The sequence below is a fragment of the Scatophagus argus genome, chromosome 16, assembly GCF_020382885.2.
Source record: "Scatophagus argus isolate fScaArg1 chromosome 16, fScaArg1.pri, whole genome shotgun sequence".
NCBI classification, from domain to species: Eukaryota; Metazoa; Chordata; class Actinopteri; family Scatophagidae; genus Scatophagus; species Scatophagus argus.
This window is the reverse complement of record NC_058508.1, coordinates 13,313,348-13,335,396: the sequence shown is the minus strand read 5'-3', so window position 1 is coordinate 13,335,396 and position 22,049 is coordinate 13,313,348. Positions and strand designations below refer to the sequence as shown.

Here is a 22,049-nt window from a genome sequence, read left to right as displayed (position 1 = left end):
ATAGCACAAGCCTGCCAGCAGTACTTTTATAGCCTTAAACTCATTTACACACACAATGTTAAACATGCAAACACACACTCCTCCATGAAGCCAACGTGAGATATGATTGACAGAGCTAATTGTTGCAGCCATAACTTTCTGGGGCCAGAGCAGAGCTGCAGGCAGAGAAAATCCAGAGCTAAAGTGCTGGTGCATTCACAGAGAAAATGAGTGTGGGAGGGTGGAGGGACTCTGAGTTAAGAGGAGCTCAGGAAGAGGACAGAGGGACAGACAGACAGACGGAGAGAAAGAGAGAGAGAGATGCATGTAGGGAGGATTATTTTAGGTGAATATGCACTGTATCTGCTGTGTGGGAGAAAAGGTGTAGACAGCCATCAGATATTTTTCAGCTCATTTTGGTTTGAAAATTCATTAATTATTTATTGTCCATTTTTTTGTTTTTTCGTGTTTTTTTTATATGCTAATCTTGGTTTAGTGTATCTGTGTTGATGGCGATAAAAGAGAAAACTGTGGTGAGAAAAAGTAAAACAAAAGAAAAGAAAACAAAGGAGGAAAAAAATTATAAATTACAGGTTTGCTCAAGAGGTTGTTCAATAAAAATTAATGTGTGCCAAACATTTTACCTCAACAAATGCCTCTGAATGTTTCCTGGGTTTAAAATAAAACTGTATGCCTGTAAATCTCCGCTCACAGTAATTTGGACAACCATTTATTTGTCCCATCTCAGACAGATGACTGATGACGACGCTTTGCTCTTGGACAAAGGAAGCTGTGCTATACCAGTGATTTGTATACAGAAAAGAGTTTTCCTTCTTTTGCTCAGCTCAAATTAAATTCAGATGCCTACTATGCAGTTTTTGCAGATGTTTTTCTTGGACTTTGATTTGTTTGTTTTCACCTCTCCTGTGGAAACTAGCCAATCGCAAGGATGCACAAAAAAAAAAAGCAACAACAAAAAAAGTAGTGCTTGGCAATGACAAAACGGGATACAATCAACCTTTCAGTGTTTTAAAATTAAAACTCTTTTCTGCTGCTGGAGGCTTACTGTGACTGTTGCTTGCATGTTTGCCTTGCAACTTTTCCCAACGACTTTCAAAAAGGCTTAATTTCACCGCAACGTGTGATAATATACTACCCCTTTAATTACGTTGTGCTTCATAATGCACTGCGTAATTTATTGACATGCATTGCAGCTCAGATTTAAATGTGTGTGCTCGCTGTTCATCCATCTTTGTTGTAATCTTACCTTGTCTTTGTTGTCACTGTGTCTCACTGGTATACCCTTTTCTCCTCCTTCCTCTTCTTCCTCATCAAGTATTCTGCACCCGCAATCTCTGTTCATCTTCTCCCTCAAACCTCAATTTCACTTTTTCCATTTGCCTGCAGATCTCGCATATAATGAGACTGCTTGATTGAGTCCATTGTTTCCAGTGCTCAGAGGAGCGCAGGCCTTCTGTGTATTTTACGCAAACCGCAAACGAACGATTTGATTACCTTGTTTTTTCACAGATGGCAACTGAGGCTGACCTTTGCAGATAGTGGAATGGCCTATGCAAAGGATGTTTAATACAAACCGGTCGAAAAGGCATGCAGGAATCCACACGCAGCCTTAACAACAATGGCGACCGTTTATGATTGAACTTACCCTGACTTCAACCATTTAGTGAAAGCAGATAGTGAAAAGAACGAGAAACACCTCCAGGCGAAGTCTAGAAGAGCTCTGCTTTATTACACAGCTGTCAGTCTGCATCATGCTCATCTCTCCTGAGACGTCACCTTTCTCAGCTGCACTGTCCTGCACTGCCCATCAAAAACCTGCACTGAGCAAGCTTCTCCATGGACAGACATGGAGGGACATGGACTGAGGCATTTCTGCCACTTGAAAGACTTTTTTCCATTCACATTTTCTCATCTTAGTATATCTCTCATGGATCAAAAATACAAATAAATGTATTTGTTTTCCAGATTAAGGCAGCACTCAGATTAATCATTCTGTTATTTAAGCGACTTTAACTAGTTTTTGAATTGGGGAAAAACGTTGCCAGGCTTGCATAAAACTGAACAAAATATTTCACATAGTATCTCATGTAGTTTTGTGTAGTAGTGATTTCAGCTTGGACCCAAAAAAGAGTCTGGTGTCCAAACAAAGAGCGGCAAGGCTCATGCTTGTAGGGAAAATGACTTGTTTTTGTGGGCAGTTTATTGCTGCAGTTGGCACAGTCAGTCAGTGAAGTTCTTTTAAACAACTTCTGAACTTATTGTGCAGAAAGTTTTGTTAGTTGTGCTATTTGTGGACGATGCGAATGCTATAATTGGGCTGCTATCAGTGCTTTCACATGGACACAGATAAATGAATATGAATGCCAAGATAATGAGATGTTTAAAAAATATATTAAAATATTGACTGAGTCAGTTGTCTTGCTCAAGGTCACTTAATCAGAGCTTAAAGCAAGTTTTACAAGTGAAGGACAAACTTTAAGCATGCCAATAATTAACATGTACAGTGAATTCAAAAGCTGATGCTGGACTTTGTCAGGCCAAGAGGGAGAATTCAAATTAATTAGTTTTGTGCCCAGAGTGAAAATGAACTCTTCCATGATTTAATTTGAAAGAAAGCAGTTGAGCCATCAAGATAAAAGATTAAATCAAACATTTGCTTCCACCAAACCATTTTCTAACATAAAATTATTCAAACTTTGAAACTATGCACTTAAACTTTTCTCCTTTCCTTTTAGCTTTGCTTTTGCTGTATGACGTGACCAACAAAACGTCCTTTGACAACATACAGGTAAGGTTACCTTTTCTTGCCTTTTGTTCTAGTTGTATGATTGAAGTCAGTCCATGTGACAGATGCTTGAACAAGCAGAGAATGATCAGAGGTGACGATCAAAGAAAAAAGTGTGGATGAAAAACAGCAGAACAAACAGGAACATGAGGAATGAAGCAGATTGAATGGTTTAGTGAGCGATGGCACTGTCCACTTGTAGTCAAAAGTTGGACCAGCGGGACTCCAGTCTCTTTCTTTATCTTTTTTTCTCTTTCTACTGGACTCTAATAATTGCAAAGAGGAATGAATATATTGTTGGATGAGACTTTGCGTGGCTGCTTTCCTTCTTAGAATCAAATATTGGTAGTCAGAGCCTGCATCATCTACCACAATAAATTTTTCAGTATTCAGTTTTAGCATGAAGACCGTGTTAGGAATCCTAGATGGTAAACAGACGGTTATATCTGCCCTCTCTGAAGCTCTTTGTCTTCTACTCATCTGTTTCCCATAGCACCTTTCCTCCAAGTTTATGAAAGTGAAAATCAATCACTTCTATTAAGCGATTTAGCTGGGTTAAGTTGTATTTTATTAGTCCCGTCAGAAATCATTTATCTGCTCTGCTTGCCCCATCATGGATCAGTGGGTAGAGACCGACGCAAGTGTCTTGGTCAAAGGGTAATAAGATGCGTGTCTTTGGCGTGTGGGAGGAAAGCTTAATGAGGAGAACATGCAGACTTAACACAGGAAGGTCCCTGTCGGCCCTAGTGGGTTTCACTCACTGCTGGCCGCTGAGCCAAGGTGGCGCCTGCTGTTAAATGTTGTGGCTGTGGGCACTCTGGCAGCGAGGACACTGAAAACAGATTAGCTGATGAGGGATGAAACTGATAAGAACCACCTGAACACTCATGCAAAGGAAACCATTCATTACAAAGGATTGCATTAGTTCCATAATCAGACAGATGCACAGCTTCATGCACTCAAAGTTAACATGAAAGATGCTTGTGTAGAAGCTTGTGTGCGTATGGCTTTGTTTGCGAAAATATCAAGATACAAGATAGGTTTATTTGTCACATACACAATCATACACTGTACAATGTGCAGTGAAATTTTTTGGTATCGTTGAGTTCTGTCTGTATTGCAGATCACAGCAGGTTGCAAATCAAATCATGACTTAGTAGATGAGTTAGTAAGGGTCATCTGCTCACCTCTGACCTCCAGTAGGCCTTTTTGACATGTTGCTTGCATGGATCCACACAGATCCGATGCTGTTTTGTCTAACACCATTTTTGGTGTCTGAGCTAAAATTGTTCCCATCTGTCACATTTTGCTATTAATGCAATGGCTTTTTCAACTTGCCTATACATTTTTTGGAATATGTCTTTCAGCATTTCCACTCATTTTGTTTTTTTCTGTCTGGATGGAAACTACAGCCAAAGTGCAGGACATAAGGAGACAATTGTCAGTGTTATTAATTAATTTTGTTTTCTCTCTCTTCCTGTACATGCCCTAATACACCTAAACCCCAAACTACTGAACCACTCTCCATTCATACCTTAATTGTTTGCTGATTTTTTTCACTTCACTTCACTACAAAGACTAATTCATTTACTGTTTGAAACAGTGCTCTAGTCCCAGAGATAAATTTGGGTTGATCTTAGGAGACACACGTTGATACGTCCGTCCTTCCTTCCTTCCTTCCTTGCCTTGCATAGCCTTCACTCCTTCCTCTGTTATCTTCACATCCCTCCACCACTCACATTCAGTCAATGTCTATTACAGCAGGAGTTATGCTGGCGGCAAACTACAGATGCCTGCTGGCACACTGCAGCCTAACAAGCACTAACTCATGTTAATGAATACTAATGGTGATGAATGCCACTCTGGAGGGAGGGGGAGAAATGAGAGGGGCAAATCATTCTCTCCACTTTCGCTCTCAGACCCGCCGCTTCTCTCTGCGGTGTCTTATTGTCTCCCCAGCGACTGTGGGAGACGGTTAGGCAAGCGAAGCATTAACCTCATATATGAGCTGTCCATCATCTGAAGGAGAGATACTTAACACTTAAGGCAAGAGAGATTCAGTCAGTACCATTCATTTTTATACTCTGACATGCTTCATCTCAATTATCAGCTGCATTTATTTGGATAGTATAATTGTGTTCTAAGTGGTTTGAAGCTAAATATTCCATTTCTATAGATCTACAGATTTTATTTCTTGATGATGCACCTGCATTTCAAGCTCCAGCTTACACCAGAGACAGCAAGCAGCTCGGGTGTTTTCATGTAGTCCGCTGAAGTCAGTGCCATGAATCAGTCTTTTGCTTATGTAATACACAGTGGCAAGTATTTGTTGGTGTAAGCAGTTGTGGTAGAAATACACAAGCCATTTAGTAATGTGATGAATGCCTTCTTGTCAGAAGCAGTGCTTCAGGGAGACTATAAGAGTCCATTTAGGCCTCTGCTGCAAATCATTTGTCTGGGTTACTCTGTTAAAAAGCAGCCTGGCTCCTGTAGTGCTATCGTTCGAAGCTAGGATTGTTTGCCATTAAAGGGAATCAAAACTATTGTCAAACCAGAATCATTCAGTGCGCTCTGTCTGCCCGTTGGCCTGCAGCAGCTGAATTGCACAGTTTAGAAAGGGCGTCAGACTGCTCCGATGATCAGAGAGACTGACCGTCACCTTTAGGATCTTGGATTAAGCTGCAGTTGTTCTTGTGAGAAAAACTTCTGCATTTGTCGTTTACTGGAACAGCAAAGCAGTTTAGGTTTACCTGACAAGGACCTTTTTGTTTGTCATGTGAATGGTGTTCTGTCAGAAAGAGAGGTAGAAGTAGTGTGACATTACTATATCGCTGCAAAGCCTTGAAGGGAAGACAGTGCACCACTGTGTGTTAACTGTTTACCGTGTCAGTGTAGTCTTAACTAAGTAGTAGATGTCATGCTTGAACCTAATGAAGGAAGGCAGTGACAAACGTGTCTTGACCATAGAGGCGTCCGGTCAGAAAAGGGTCATGTGAGTCATTTTTAAAGGCAGTCACAAAGAACATATTTTGCCATTAGATTGCATGCAAGCGGATAAAATCCCTGGAATGTTCTCATAGTGTTAGAATTGATCAGTGTAGATGCACTTACTCTTACATGCTGATGCTCTAATGTTTGACATGCGTTCAAGTCTCTGTTGTAGAAGTGCAATAAAAGCAACGCTAGAGAGATGAAACCTTCATGTGTGTGCCTTCATTCATCTCTCTCTGTCGGTCCCCGGGGCATGGTCTGGCTTCAAATGAAATGGCCACCTGCCTACCACATAGCTGTTAGTTAAATGTCATGGCACCACTGCACCAGATGGTGATGAGAGAAGCTGTCAGTAAATAATGCAGTGATATGAATTTAAATACCATTCGTTTATCATCTGTGGAGACTCTGGCATTTCAGTGGTTCGTCTCATAGTGTTGTATGAAAAGCACACCTTGGATTATTCTGCACCAGCAGGTTCTGTAGAAGTTAGTGAGGGCACGACATGCCGTAATCTTCATTCATTACCTCATCGCTCTCACATCACCTGTGATTTGGTCTCCTGCATGGAACATGATTAGTACGTCAGCTCAGTTGCTTCAGTAGATTATTGCCTGTCCTTGACTGTAGTCGCGTATAATGCAGCCAGCTGAGCGTCAGAGGGGAAATGATCCACCAATGTTCAACTGCTTTCTCCGGACATTTCCATTTACTTTGATGTCGAGCTGCAAAGCGACAGAACAGATGGGATGCTCATGTGCACACAAACACAGCGTGATGAATGAAGATGTCCTGTGAGCCGCCTGCTTTTTGTTGTCATTGGTGCAATTGAATTTCCCATATGGAGTAAAAACAAGGATAATTTCTTAATAGATTGGCAGTCGCTCCTTTTTGTAATGGAGAGTTTACAAAAAGCTTGACCATCACATCACTGCTTTTTCTTACATAACAATGTTTTCGTCCCATTCACCAGAGAAGTCCCCTTTATATTTCTTTCGAGTTTGTTGACACTCTGCAGAACGAAGCTCTTTTCTAGCTCAAGCTCTATAAGGTTTTCAAAGGTCAAAGCCATTCAGACGCTCTCAGAACGAAAATGTGATTTGCGGACTGTCTCTTTTTTCTTCTCTTTTTTTCAGCATCAAAAAGCAGCATAAACTATTTAGAAAGACCAAAGACAGTGCTCAGCCAACCCTTCAGCTTTTTCAGCTGCAAGTCTACATTGTCATTACATCTCTCCCAATATCCATTAACTGAAAATATTTTAATGAACTGATGGTATTAATGGCATATGAACAGGAGGAATGTTTATGGTTTAGTTAGTTTGGAATCCATTTATAAAGCCAGCTTGAAGATAGAAATGTTGTTTTGGAATAGCCTTGGGTACCGCGTTTTGGATGGATAGTCCACCTAAATAAATTTGCTGCATAAAAAGTTGTCCTGATGTTTTGGGGTGTCGGTCTTGTGATTCAAGAAAAGAGAGAGGAGTGAAGTCTTTGCAATTTTGAATGCGGTATGAAACACAAGTTTTTGGAGAAGTTTCCCCTTAACTCAGGGTCCCTTTTAGATTTTTCCAGAAAACTTTTCTAATATGATACATATTTATCAGATGTCTGAGAGCCAAGGGTCCTGCACCTTTTGCACAAAATGAGTCATGCAGTGATCGTCTACATTGTTTGTCTGCTTCTGTATCATTTTTCCCGTTAGTCACAGCAGCTATTGACACTACGGTTTCAGGGAAAATTTGTGATCTGTCTCAAACGCCGCTCTGTAAACCTTTTTGTTTCCCTCAATTTGCAGATATTACTGCTTCCTCCCATCTCCCATTTGTACTTTTGTGCACTGAGACAATTCTTTTCTCTTTGTTCCCAAGATAAACTATTGCTCAAAGACAAATGTTGTTAATCTTTCACAGAGACACTCTCGCAATATATGCAGCACATATACAGAAACTTTCTATTTTTCTGTCACTTGCTATTTATTTTGACTCTTGGAGTGTTTTATCTCTAACTGGCTTGAAAAAATGCAGAGGCGTCATTATTTTTGCTGTGGTTACTCTGCCTTTTTATCACAGTCCTGCAATCCTTTTATCATCCAGACAGAAGGACCTTATATCTTTTGTTTGAAATAGAAAGAGTGTGAAAATGGATTTCAATTATATGTGCGAGCAGAAAAGTAAGTGGCCTCTAAAAAAGAGTAGGTGGCTTCTACATGAGCTCATGATAACGTGAATATATTCATTTTGTCCCATTTAATTTTGGCGAATAACCCAAAACTGTTAACACAGCAAGGTCTGTGTGTTAAGCCCCACATGTGCAGTAATTATGACTTTGTTTGTAGAACAGAATATTGCTGTTGTGTTTTTTCAAGCGTCCAAAATGGTGAACATTTAGCAGCTAAAGAGCAAGACATTTCCCACAGGAGTTGGTAGAGACCAAAAACAGAGCTGAAAGAGAAATAATACTGGATTTAGATGCATCATAAATACGGCTGCAAATGCTAGATGTGTAAATAAGTTGTAATGAGCACTGACACATCATCACCTATAAGCTACCAGAAAGCTAGTAGAAGAGAAAGAAAAAGACAGCAACATTAAAAATATATTAAGGTAATTTTTATCTTTAATAAAATTTTTCACCAAGGACAAAGGGAGTTGGCGATTTTCTGTCTCATTTTTGACTGAATCTCATTCAGTTCTTAAAAAAAAAACATAAGAGAATATGCAGTAAATGGAAATTAATGGCTACCTTACAAGTGAGTAAATACCTGCACATGGTTTCCCATAAAGTACATCCCTGTTAGAGTGCTGTGAAAGCTTGGTGCCTGCTGTCTACATAATGTGCTTGCACAACACAGCTTGCTGAACCAGAATCCATTTGGTGTCTGTGGTGCTAATAAGCCTGCAGCGTGGCAAGACATTAAAAAACACTGGATCTAAGATGTTGTTGGGTTTATATCAGGTAGTACAGTACAGGTATCTCAGCCTTCTCCCACACAGTGTGACTGTATCAAAGTCAGTAAACTGTGTTTGGCTTTGGGTGTTTTCTGAGCTTTTCCACACACATTGTTTCTTTGTTTTGTCAAGGACCATCATCCTAAATGTAGGATTTAAAATATCTATCTGTATTGCCAAGAGGCAATGATTTTTTTTTTCCAGAAATAGAAACTTCTTTAAACCAGAAAAGCCGCTTTTAAAGAGATGAACTGTGTATACACGGACTGACAAGATATCAGTTTGACTGACAGGATGGCATTGAGCCCCACACCTCCCTCTGACACACAGTACATGTCTCTGGAAACAATTGTCACAGATGTCACGGAGGATATCATGATAATGAGGAATGCGTATGCGCACACAGTGTCAGAAACTGACACACAACTAACAATGGGAGCTTTTGAATCTACATGCCTGCCATGAGGGTTAGACAGTGCGTCGATCAATTTATTATAATGAAAATGTGGCAAAGTGGCACATTTGCAGGTTAATGACTTCTGTTCTTTGTCTCTGCAGCACTGAGCCCTTTGAGCCTGCTCACACTGAATCTCCATTTTATTGGCACTTGACATTTTGCCCACTCCATTCTATCCCTTCATAACATATTGAAAACCTTAAAATATTGATTTCCTCTTTTATATTCATAATTCTGAGAAATAGAAATCATTTATAAGGCTGACATCCTGGCGTGCAGAGGCAGGAACTGGCTGCACTCTTGACTTTCTCACTTGCCACTAAGGAAACACCTACGCTTTTTTCCACTTATTTTGACACATGGGAGATGTAACAAATTAGGTTAAGGGTTGCTAAATCATAAAAATCTTCTGCTAAGCTAAGTTTCATTTCAAGACGCAGAGAGAAGAGTAGGCTTCCCAGACAGCTCATCAGTAAAGCGAAGAAGCTGTGCAGTGCATAAAATCTACTAGTATGGAAAGATGCTTACATCAGTCTTTTAAAAAAAATACGAAGAGGAAAAAGAAAATATTGTTACAATGAAAAATACCTATAAATAAATATTACACAAGATTGTAATATACATATGAATGTACCACCATCAGAAAAAACTAATTCATGAGCTACACATGAGCAGTATGTTAATGAAACTGCTAATGAAACTTAAAACTATGGAAAGTCCTCACGTTAAATGTCGATCACACAGAGGCGCTTGGCTACAAACGGCATCGCCAAAACCGATATTTCTCTAGGACCCACCTTATCTGTTTTTAGCCTGAGACTATGGAGTCGCAACGTTTTTCTGTCCGTTAGTCGGACAGCTCCTCTCCACAGGTGCACACTGTTTTATAAAAACAAAGTGTAGATTTCTTAGGGAGTTAAACTCAGCGTCTCGCTTGCACAAAGTAGGTCTTTTATAATATTTTGTCATGCTTGTATATGGAAATAACTTGTGTTCAGCTGGTTTGCTAACCTTTTAGTTTGAATGAAGGGGTCACATATGTTCGCATATGCTTCATCGTAGTTTCAGAGCATCTTGAGGGAACCCAAGCATAGGTTGCAATATTTTCTTTTGGCTTGGTTTTTCTCCACATGCTGTGAGTTGACCTTGTTTCATCCTGAGCTGATATTTTTTTCTTCTTTTGGCAACATGGTGTTTCTTTATGCTATTTGCTCAGAGGGCCAAGCTGAATAAGAATAATATCTGTGAAGGAGATTCAAATAAAGGAAGGACAACTTTCCTTTGAGCAAAGTAATCATTTCATTCAGTTGAAATCTCCTTGATAAGACTTTTTTTTTAAATTCTGTTTATTCTTTTTCTTCAGAAGCCATCTCAGCTTGGTTTAAGTAAAGTGGAGGAAAACAGCTGAAATACATAAAGGTGTAAGATATGGCCTGAATCTTTGTTCAAAAGATTCAATAAATGAACTAACTTTAACAACAGAATGTGAAGAAATAATTCAGAAGCATTCACTGGGAGGCTGCTGCTGAGCTAGCAGGGCAGCTGCTTGCTCGAGCCAAAGATGACTACAGCAAAGGGTATAGTGAGCAACAGTTGGCAGTTACTCTGATGATGTGCTTTTATCTGGAGCAAACTTTTGACAGGTTGAAACAATGTGAACTTATCACTGGAAGAGGCGTAAAGGTTTCGGGTCAGCGCTTATATTCTGCCTCTATAGCACAAAAAGTGACTTTTCAAAACATGTCAGTCATCCATGACGACGCGTCAGCTGCTCTTTTATAAACATAAAAGGCTTTCTCTTCTCTGTCAGGCCGCAGAAATCAACTTACAAGGCTGTTGGGTTTTTTTTTTTCTTTTTAATGATGTGATGTTTTATAACACAGAAGGGACTTGATTACTGATGTGTCTTTTCTTAGAGATATTGTGTTTGAAAACGTCAACTTTCCAAGAAATGTCAGCAAGCACATTGTAACATTATATAGGCAGCTTTAGAGTAAGTTAAATATAGCTTATTGATTTCAGCACTAAACAGCCCAGAGCGTGACATGATTTCTCCGTGTCTTCCTCGTGTGTCAGAGTGTGACACGGTGTCACTCCGTTTAGCTCAGCTGCCTCGTGGAGCTTGAACCTCCTCTCAGGGGAGAAGTCCTACTTTCCTCCCATGCTCCTCTGGGTTGACTCAGTCTGACTCTGTCTGTTGTCGGAAGGAGACTTCTCCACTCCGTCTGTTGGCGTAATACTCTGATCAAAGCTCGGCAAGCAGCAGACTTTGGTCACATGGAAAGACATTCTTTCTGAGGCCCCTAAGGAATTATAGTCACATTCATTATTGTACTCAGCAAAGTATGTCCTTTTTATAGGATCAAAAGAGATTCTGTACACTATAAGGAATGCATCTTTTTTTTTTTTTAGAACACATTGGGGAAATCATTCAGATTTTCTTCTTTTTTTATTGTTTGAAAGGAAATATGGCAACAAACACAGTGTTTCCACTGAATTTCATTCATTCATATTCATATAAGTAAGTGATAACGTACAACAAGGTGTGCTGATACTAAAATGACGGCATGGGCATCATCAAAGCTAGTGCTGATATGAAAACCTTTGTTTAGCATCTTCGAGAAACATAAAACTTTTTAACATGCAAAACTATTCCCTTTTCAAAATAACTTGAATTTGGAACATTTTCATAATAAATCAGGAACTATTTAATGTATGTAAACTCCAAATCTGGACAGACTTGACAGCAGTTTGTTACTTCCACACTTTTATACAGTTTTAAACAAAACTGTGACTTGAAATAAGAATAATAATAATAAATGCATTCCCACACCATGAGCTGCCCTGACTCGTCTAGTACCCTGGATTAGGACGCGGTTCTGCTTTTTCATCTCAGTGACAACAAAAGGGGAAGAGGTACAAGGCAACATCAGAAGTACCCTCACATACCTCTGCCAGCCACGACTCGTCTCACCGATGTCACGATGCAGCCGCCAGCAGCTGTCTGCCTGGCTTTTATCTTTCTTTCTCTCTGATACAGATCCTTTGGTCTTTGTCTTGTTTTTCGCTGTCACTGTCTGTCTCTCCATCTTGCTGCCTTTTGGCACCTTCTCTGCCACATCAGTGTCTCTGCCGCTCTGCTCTGTTAGCGGCTCTTACTTCTACAGTTGAGCAAGCTGTGTGTGTTTGCCTTTGGTATATTACAGTAGCTTTATTTACTATATTAGAGCAAATAGCAACTTATATCCACTGAAAGGTTTAATTTGAAGTTTTGTACAAACTTTCAGACTGACATTTTAATTCATCAGAACTCTACAAACAAAACAACCTTCAGCTGCATTTGATTTGCCACGCTATTTGGGGACTTGGCGTTGCCAGGACAAGCAGGAAAGAGACGTAGTGCTGCACCATGCCACACTGTCATTGACATTTGTCTCCTTGAGCATTTGGCCAGAGGTATTACTCTTGAATAAAAGATGAACTCACTTCTTTCGGCCATAGCCACTAGGGATATTAGACTTATTTGAAGTCTGGTATGTAGTTGCAGGAAGCCATTTTGTTCTAAATATATGGACAAAAGTATTGGGATTGGGCTGTTTTTCAGGGGTTGGGCTCGACCCCTTATTTCTAGTGAAGACATTTTGGACAATGCTATGCTTCCAAGTTTGTGGCAACAGTTTAGGGAAGGCCCTTTTCCAGCATGACTGTAATCCAGTGCACAAAGCAAGGCCCATAAAGACATGGTTGGATGAGCCTGGTGTTGAAGAACTTGACTGGTCCACACACACCACCCAATCCAACACCTCTGGGATGAACTAGAACAGAGATTGCAAGGAAGGCCTTTTTGTCCAACATCAGTGACAGACCTCACAAATGCTCTCCTGCATGAATGGGCAAAGAAACACCCCAAAACCTTGTGCAAAGTCTTCTCAGAAGAGTGGAAGCTGTTAGAGCTGCAAATCTGTCCAGATATGTAGAATGCAATGTCCTTAAAGTCCCTGTTGGTGAAATGTTTGGGTGGCCCAATACTTTTGTCATTATAGTGTACACATGTATTTGTTTAATTTCATCTTTTTCAAGTATTAACAAGAAGCTCTTGTGTGCTGTTATGTTAGCTGGTGTTAGCTGGCATGAGCCGCCTGGCTTTTGTTCAGATTAACTTACATAAGACAACTTTGTAAATCTTCCAGATCACAGTGTGTACAATCTACAGATGGCATACAACAAATGCTATATGTGAATTGAGTCCACGAGTATATGTGAAGTAAGTGACTTGGAGGACAATTCGGATCCTCAAGGATATTTATTGCTGTAAAATACAGCACTCAGAACCTTATGTTTCAAGCCTTGTTTGCAGTACACAAATGAGAAACTGACAATAGGGCGTCACTGTTCTTCAATAGGTTCAATAGGACAATAGGTTCTTCAATGTCAGAGGTATAATGACCCTGAAAAGTGGCCATTCATTTACTTGATGGGTGTGCCGGAGCAGACAAAGCCGTTTCAGGTGTAAAATGTTTTGGCATAATCCCCAGTATTGTTCAAAGCTCTTCTTTTAGCAGTTTGAAAAACTTGAAAAAAGAAAAACACACATTATATTTTAAACACACATTATACAAGTGTTATGTTTGAGTAAATGGTCAAAATCTTCCCCAAAGACGTATGTACACTCACTTGATTCAAACAATAATGTCTAGAGCCCATTTACTGCACAAATTCCTTTTTTTTTTGCTGTCATTGCCCATTCCTCTCCTATAATAAAAAAATAAAAGAAAACTTTAGTAATAGGTGACAAGTTATATCATCTGGAATCGTATAGTGATCTGCTTACAAGCTATGGTTCATTAATGTTAATCGCAGCACATAGAGAGAATCACTGAGAGGCAAGCTGTCAGATTTTATCCTGCAGATGCATAAATGTTTTTTACAACGGCCAAACATTCTCATAAAGATGTTTATTTGATTGATACAGGTTAACTCATACAAACAGGGAAAAAGACTCTCCAAGAGAAGTAGCAATGAGAAGCAGTGAATCTATAAGTGATATGTGAATGATGGGGAATCCTTGAGAGTTGAATTATGCATGAAGCTGGTAATTATCCACATGCAAAATCTTCCTCAGTACCTTTTTGCCCCTTCAGCACTATGCTGAAGAGCACCGGTGATGCAAATTCAAACAACCCAACTCGGTCTTTCTCCAGGTATCTCAGAATAGCAGAGGGCACAGTCAGACTTTCTCTAAGTGTCCTTAAATGTCCCTTTAAATCAGTCCTCCACTCCCCCAGCGTGGAGCTCACTGCCTAATTAAAGACTCTTCAGGCCACCGTAAGGTAAAAATCAGCAAACCTTTCTAACCTCATTAAATCCAGAGCGTGCCAAATTACCAGTGTGATTAAGCCTTTATTTCAAGGCAACACGATAAACACAGAGGACTGGATAAAGGACAAAAGGCAGGAGTACAGGTGAACAGTGCATGTAAAATACCTCCCATATTAAACTGTAGCTGGTCAGTCAGTCTGTGCACACACACACAAAAAAACAATTTCAGTCAAGCTAATGTGATACAAAATGTTGCTACAGATGCAAAATATCACACTTTAAAATAAAGTCCTTATTATTGTAAAATGTTACGAAATTTCATTTTATTTCACCTAAATTTAAAGTGTGAAGAGTGAAGCAGCTTCAGATCAAAACTGTTAAGTTTTCATTTAAACATTTTCCTTCTTGTCTCTGTAGATTTATTGCATTTTTTTTTCTTTCTTTTAATCACTGTTCATATTAACCAACAACTGCCTGAAGGAAACATGCAGTTTACATTGAGGTTTACTGACAACAGCGGAGACGCATTCGGCGGTTTGTTCCAGAAAATGAATGCACGTAGGAAGCAATTTTAGAATGAAATGTACTCATAACCTTTATGAGCAAGAAGCATTTTAATATCCTTTGTGAAAGTGAGTGTCTTATTGCATGAGTGTGCAGTATTACAGGGTAGTAGCTGAGTGAAATGCTTATATTTTATTTATAAGCACTTGTGTGTTTGCGCGTGGCCATGCAATGCTAATCACATGAGCCTGCAGAAGGCCGTTCATCATTCTGCTGGATGTGTTGGAGTTGACTGGGTGAAGGCTCGGGGCTCCAGAGGTGGGACTATAGTTCAAGACTGAGATAAGTTGGGAAGGGTTAGTGCAGATTAGTTCTAGATTGCTTTGTGGAAAAAAAATACAGAAGAGAACAAATTGAAGTTATGGCCCCTGAAAAAGTTCATATTGCATTTTTACATGTTTCAATTCATTTAACATTTTGAAAATGAAAATACATTTCTCACTACAGTATGATCATCAAAGGTCTGCAAGTTGATCAACTGAATTACTCGTTTATTAATCATCTCATCATTTCAGACTTAAAAGTACCTTTAAATCTTTAAATACTTTGAACAAGCGTCTCCTGCCTTGTTACTGATACTTCGAGGTTCTTGGAGCCAGATGCGAATGTCAACATGCTAACATTTGTCTCATTTACATTAGGGTAAATGTAAACGTGCATTTACCTCAAAGCCACTGATGTGAACATTAGCTGTGGAGATATTTCACTAGATAAAAGGAGAGTTTGACATGCTGGTGGTCAGAGAGGTGAAATCAAGAGATTGCCAAAATGAGTAGGATTCATCCTCTGGGGACCATAAATGCTTCTTTAAAACTTCATGAAAATCCTTTTTGAAATAATTCACACTTAATAAAGCGGCATCTAGTTTGGCTTTGCTAGTTTGGTTTAAAACGCCTTATTTTAGTCTTGACAAAGATGATGAAGAATCAACTTACGTGTGCCGTATTGTTTTCCACACCCACACACATGTCAACACATGGCCTATCTCATCTCCTGTTATTTAATACGACCTTTGGCTGGAGGCCACCTCGGTAAAATCCCTCTGCAAACACAGAGTCATCACCGGAATTAATTACACAGGAGGTGTCAGAGTGGAGAAGGACTACTAAAGAAAAGGTGCATTGATCACCAGCCAGTCAGAAATCCAATGTGGAGTAATTCACTGTGGGTACAATTAAGCTTTGTGCTGAGACGAGGGACATTATTTCAGCAGGAGGGGGTTAGCAGGTGTCTGAGCTGATTAAAAGTTCTCCAGCAGTGAATGGCTCAGGTGCTGTTGGAGCTCATACCATCAGAGGTATAGTTTGTTCCCCCACAAAGCTTTATCTCCCCCCCTCCCCCTTTGTACGTACTGTAGTTAAAGAAGGATGGAGCAAACTGTTAATTAACCTGATTAGGGGTAATAGTTACAGTAACTCAGTATTTCTCTTTCTCACATACTCCTTCTTGCTTGGGGGCAGCCGTGGCCTAGAGGTTGGAGAAGCGGCTTGTGATCGGAGGGTCACCGGTTCGATTCCCCCACTGGACGGGCAGGAAAAATTTGGGTGTGGTGGAGTGATTAATGCGAAAAATACTCCCCCCCTCTATTAGCCGGCTGATGTGCCCTTGAGCAAGGCACTTAACCCCCCCAATATGCTCCCCGGGCGCCTGATGCTGCCCACTGCTCCTGTGTGTGTTTCACTGCATGTAATTTGCCGGGTGTTGCATGTGTGTGTTCAACTAAGGATGGGTCAAATGCAGAAGACGAATTCAGTGTGTGTATGTAAAAATATATATACTGCCAATAAAGTTGATTCTTCTCTTCTTCTTCTTCTTCTTCTTTATCCCTTTAATCTCTTTGTCCTTGCCTCAGTTTCTCCCTTTTTTTCCCACTTATATTCATTTTCTAAATGCCACAGTACACTCTTACTGCTCTTACGTTCCGCCTCCTTTTTATTCATGTTATTAGATTTAATGCTCGGGCTCGTCCTTGTCAAGTCCCAGACAAGGTTTTCTTTTATGAAGGCCTTTTTACGACATTTCCTCCTTTCCTCTTGCCTCTTATCTCAGGTTGTTTCTTTTTAAGGTTTTTGCTCTCATAGCGTCTGTTTGCTTGTCTAACAGCTGCACTGTCTTCTCTCCCTCTCTGTCTCTCGTCCTGTATTTTTACCAGGCGTGGCTGACTGAGATCCACGAATACGCCCAGCAGGATGTGGTGCTCATGCTACTTGGAAACAAGGCAAGGCATTATGGGAAATACTTGCAAATGTAGGAAGAGACACAGTGGAAGAAAAATGAAACCCTAGAAGTGTATCTGACTTCAGTTCGGTACAACATGGGTACCAACTAAAACGTGTGTTTCTAGCACAGAATCAATGTTGACATTTAATGATTGAACTTATTATATTATATTAAATATCAGTGAACTTATTCTTGCATTGTATATTTCCAAACGTTGATGAATTTATGGGAAAAGTCTGAGCCATAGAGCTCCATTGCTGTTGAAAACCCATCAGTGAGCCACCCTGCTGCACTGTGTGAAATGTTCCTTCATTACAGTGAATGTGTGGGTACTGTAGTACATTTCGATGCAATGCCACACAAACCGCGTTGTTGCTTGAGTAATGCTGGCTGCAACGTGTCCAGTCATTTTTGGAAATTATTTTGGCTTTTTGTGAAAATGTAAGCATATATTTGTGAGACATTTATTTACAGCAGGAACCAACGGGATTGAGTGCAGAGTCTGTTGAAGTAGCAAGAAAAAACAAAAGACTTCTTGAAAGGCTTTAAATGCTTCTTTTATGCTCAGTGCAAAAAAAAAAAAGTATTGCTTCAGTGTCTCAACCAAAGCTCATGTTTTATTGGCATGAGTAGCAATGCACACATGCACAGTATTAAGCGAAGTGAATGTTCCAACACAACTGCTTTAAATAAAGGACCCAAAGCAACTTTAAGCAGTCAGTCATTGGTGACTGAAAAGATTTCTAAAAGTACAATTAATCTTGTAATTTAGGCACACTCATCTGACAATATCTCAAGATGCTAATTTGAAAATATCACTGTTACACATTTTTTTTCTATTTAACTGTCATTCACATGTGATGAAAGAACAGATGTCTGTGCCTTGGAGCTCTGTCTGGTTTCAGTCTCCCCACGCTCCATATCAGCCCTTAATTAGCACCTTAAGAGCCAATTTTGACTCATTAGCTGTCATCAGACCTGAACACCAGGAAAGGCTTGTGTGTAAACCATAGACAAATAGCGAGAAGATCTCCGTGGCGGGTGGGTGGATGTTGTGGTTATTTATCTGACGTTGGTGCGTGTTGCTCTCCCGCATGACATCGTTTTTCCCCTCTCTCGCCAGGCTGATGCCACTCACGAGAGGGTGGTGAAGAGAGAAGATGGCGAGCGGCTTGCGAAGGTGAATATGGGCACAATTTGCACTGACCAGATGCCACAGATGTGACAATAAGAAGCTGCACCTTACTTGCATAAAAGTTTTCAACTCATCTTTTATATCCTTATGAAATCGAGGCCTCACGCGTGTCCTGTGAAGGCAGCGGTTTAATTTTCCACAGGTGTTTGTATGACCGATTGAATTTCTAGGGCAGATTAGATTATTATAGAAATGTGGGACTATGTAGTTCTCATTTCACTGTTTGCTCTGCTCTGTGAGGGAAATAAAAAAGAAAAAGAAAGGCCACACTTGATAATGAATACTCGTTGTATTTTTCTGCCTTCTGTGTCATCATCTATAAAAGTTATGTGTTTCAATGATGAACCCCAATGCAGCCACAAATGCAACCACTAAGCACTAAAACCGGCAGCAAACCTTCGCTTTATCAATCTCCCTGACTGCTGCTTCACAGCATGACACACACAACAAGCCGGAAACAGCCAAAGTGATTCTCCAGAAGTAGAGACAATGAAGTGCCACTAAGTAACTTAAGGCTCAGCCTGGGAGGGAAAAAAAAGCACATCAGTTATCATCACTGTGGGCTGAGACAAATTCCCTTGCGGAGGAAAAGCTGGGGGGAAGCATTTATCACATCTGCGTTGGATTTATCCAAAGTTTTAAAAGTTCACTATTGTGCTGTGAAGTGCTGCTGTAAACTTCCATTTGTATTCAACAGCCTTGTTGTTTTTTTTTTTTCTTTTTTATTATTATTTTTATGGAGCATCAGGGGAGCCCCAGTCTGTTGAAAAATGTTTAGTGAGGGAACCTCTGCAGTAACTTTTATTGCTTTGACTCTGCAGGAGTTTGGAGTTCCCTTCATGGAGACCAGTGCCAGGTCAGGTCTCAATGTGGAGCTGGCGTTCACTGCTGTGGCTAAGTGAGTATCCTTCTCTCTAAACATTGGCATAAAATTGGGAGGACGTGATATGACAACACATTAGGAATTGAATGTAAAAGTTTATTTTGGACCTGGGAAGTAATTCAAGGAAAACATTTTAAGTCAAGGTGAACTTGCTAGCTCCTCTTGTTGCCCACCAGACATAAAAAAATACTCAGCTACAAATGAAAACTACATGTTCTTTGCAGTTATAACATTAAAAGCTCTAATCTACGACATCTGCATTTTATCCCTCTTTAGAAAATATGCACATATTTTCTTTTTTTTGTTTATAAGTTAACTGCTGTATACAAGATGTCTCCTACTTGACAGTAAACTCTAAGTGTATGTGACACTGGAGGTTTCAAGTTTCCACATCACACTTGAGTGAGTACACCATCATCCGTATTTGTACTCCTAATGGGCAGTGCTTAAACCAGAAGTGGGTGGGACCAACTGGAACATGTTTATTTAAGCCTGCAATTGATATGGGTTGATTAGAAATTGCTGTACTTTTTATTCACTGGAAAACTATTTACAGAACAGCCTCATAAGGGCGCTTCAAACAAATGATTTGATCACAAGAGTAAGCCAGCTATTTACAGAACATGTTTTTAATAAAATTAAACAAATTACCGTCAGTCAGCTACTCATTAAGGATCTTGCGTCATCACAAGTATGAAAATTGAAAGATTGTATGCAGTGATACTCATAAAAAGTACTCCTAAAAGGTCAAATAGTCCTGCTCATGTGTCTTAAACTAAGATTGTAAGATGAGCATGAGAAAGGGAGATTTTATTTTGTTAAAATAAAAAAAGCTTACCTCTTATAGGTACCATTAATCAGTTTGTTTTTGAGTTTGAAAAACCATGCCAAATGTTTTTAAGGTGGGTGGTTTCTTTTGTTTAACCTCATCTCACCCTCCTCTTTGTGTCAGGGAGCTGAAGCACCGATCTCTGAAGGATCCCAGTGAGAAGTTTAAGCTCCAGGAGTACGTAAACAAGGAGATGAAGAGCACTGGCTGCTGCAGGTCTTAAAGGCCTTAGTCATTCTCTGCATCTGTGCGTGTGTGTGTGTAAGTGTGTATCACTCATATTCACACAGTAGGTGTTCATATCTGGTCTGATCAGAGATGAAGAGTCAGCTCCAGCGAGGTATAAACCTTTTTGTCCTTCCATTTCTCCACTCTCTCCACCGCACAACCTCCATCTGTCGCCCTGCGCTAATTGCAGTGCCCACCATCTTGTATGTCCTGCTTTTTCCTCATCCATCTCCTTCTGCAGCTGTGAATTGTAGCCCCAGGTTATAGTTTGCAAAAAAGTTATGCGCCGCACATCTCGGCTATTAACTCATTAATGGATGTTTTCTTTCCTAAACTGTAGCTGCATGATATTTTAACTCCAGCGCTGAATCACACACGGAGCCTGTGAGTTTTATCTTATAGTGAAGGGATTTGCTGTGGGTTGCATAAAATACAAGATTACATAATTACACAAGATTCAAGCCATTTATTTCTCACGTCCATGATAGCAACAGTCAGCGAGTGGATGAATGTTCATATTAGATGTATGGTGACGTCCTGTGTCCATGTCAGTGATTCAACAGGCTCACTGCAGCCAATTTAGCTCACCAGCATAAACTCAATCTAAGCATTTCCATGAAATCAGCTGTGGATATTTGGGAATTGTTGTTACTCTGTCTACATAAAGGTAAAAGGATGTTGCTATTGTGTATACAAGGATATGAAGTACACAATCATTAGCCATAATAAATGATTTTAATTCGTGCTAGATGCAAAAAAATGAGTACACAATAGTTTGAACAAACCTTCACACACGTGAGAGTGTGGGTCACAGAACAGAAAACATGTTTTTTTTTTTTTTTAAGAAGATCAATGTTGAGTTTTGGAGCGCTCTAATGCAGTCTCTCTTCTTGTTAATATATCTATTCATTTGTTTTGAATTTGTTATTTAAAAAACTGATGGTCAAACATACTGTACGCAATCTGTATACATTAGGATTTTGACAGAAATTATGTAAATACTTTTTTTCTGCATGTAAAAAAAAAAAAAAAGTTTTGATGGAGGGGATGAGCACTTTAGATGGTAAATAACAACATGGGTGGCTTACAGTATGTTGACAGTGTTAACTACATATTGCATACAGTGCAAAGATGTGTATATTTCGCTTTTAATTTCGAGTGTTTTATTTGTAGTCCAATGTGCCACATTAGTAGGCTGCTTTGTTTCCTGTTTTCTGTTCAGTTTCCATTAATGGATCTATAAATGGGGTCTATAGTGCAATGTTTTCTTAAAAGAACTGATGTTTCTTATAATCTGTTAACAGTATTTAACCTGTTCATGAAAGAAGCAGCATAGGCCTCTTTTTATATGACTGTTGCTTTGCTAGACTTCATCTTGGTCATAGAAACTGAATATCTCTGGACAGTATCTACTGTACATTTTTTCCAATGTTGATGTTCAGAGTAAGTACTAATTTTTGGTTTTATTACTTTTCAATGTGCAACTTCTTGTAACTGAAAGTTAACTACAATAAAACCAGAAGGTAATGCGGCCTTTTACACTTTTATTAGTGACCATATTAGAGATAAACATGCACAAATTCTCCTCTTACACGAATCCACATTTCAGAGCCTGAACTACAAACGAC

At 39.6% G+C, this 22,049-nt stretch overlaps 1 protein-coding gene across 2 annotated transcripts in view; it reads left to right on the top strand.

Moving 5' to 3' along the window:
- The window catches only part of LOC124072617 (ras-related protein Rab-26-like), a 56,059-nt gene extending 34,108 nt beyond the window's left edge, over positions 1-21,951 (top strand). For both annotated transcript variants that reach the window (XM_046414131.1, XM_046414133.1), the window contains exons 5-9: positions 2,736-2,788; positions 17,219-17,284; positions 18,410-18,466; positions 19,303-19,379; positions 20,317-21,951. In XM_046414131.1, coding sequence (XP_046270087.1) covers positions 2,736-2,788; positions 17,219-17,284; positions 18,410-18,466; positions 19,303-19,379; positions 20,317-20,416 — 353 coding nt within the window. In that variant the 3' untranslated portion in view covers positions 20,417-21,951. The remainder of the gene's footprint in view (positions 1-2,735; positions 2,789-17,218; positions 17,285-18,409; positions 18,467-19,302; positions 19,380-20,316) is intronic.
- Positions 21,952-22,049: the final 98 nt, after the last annotated feature.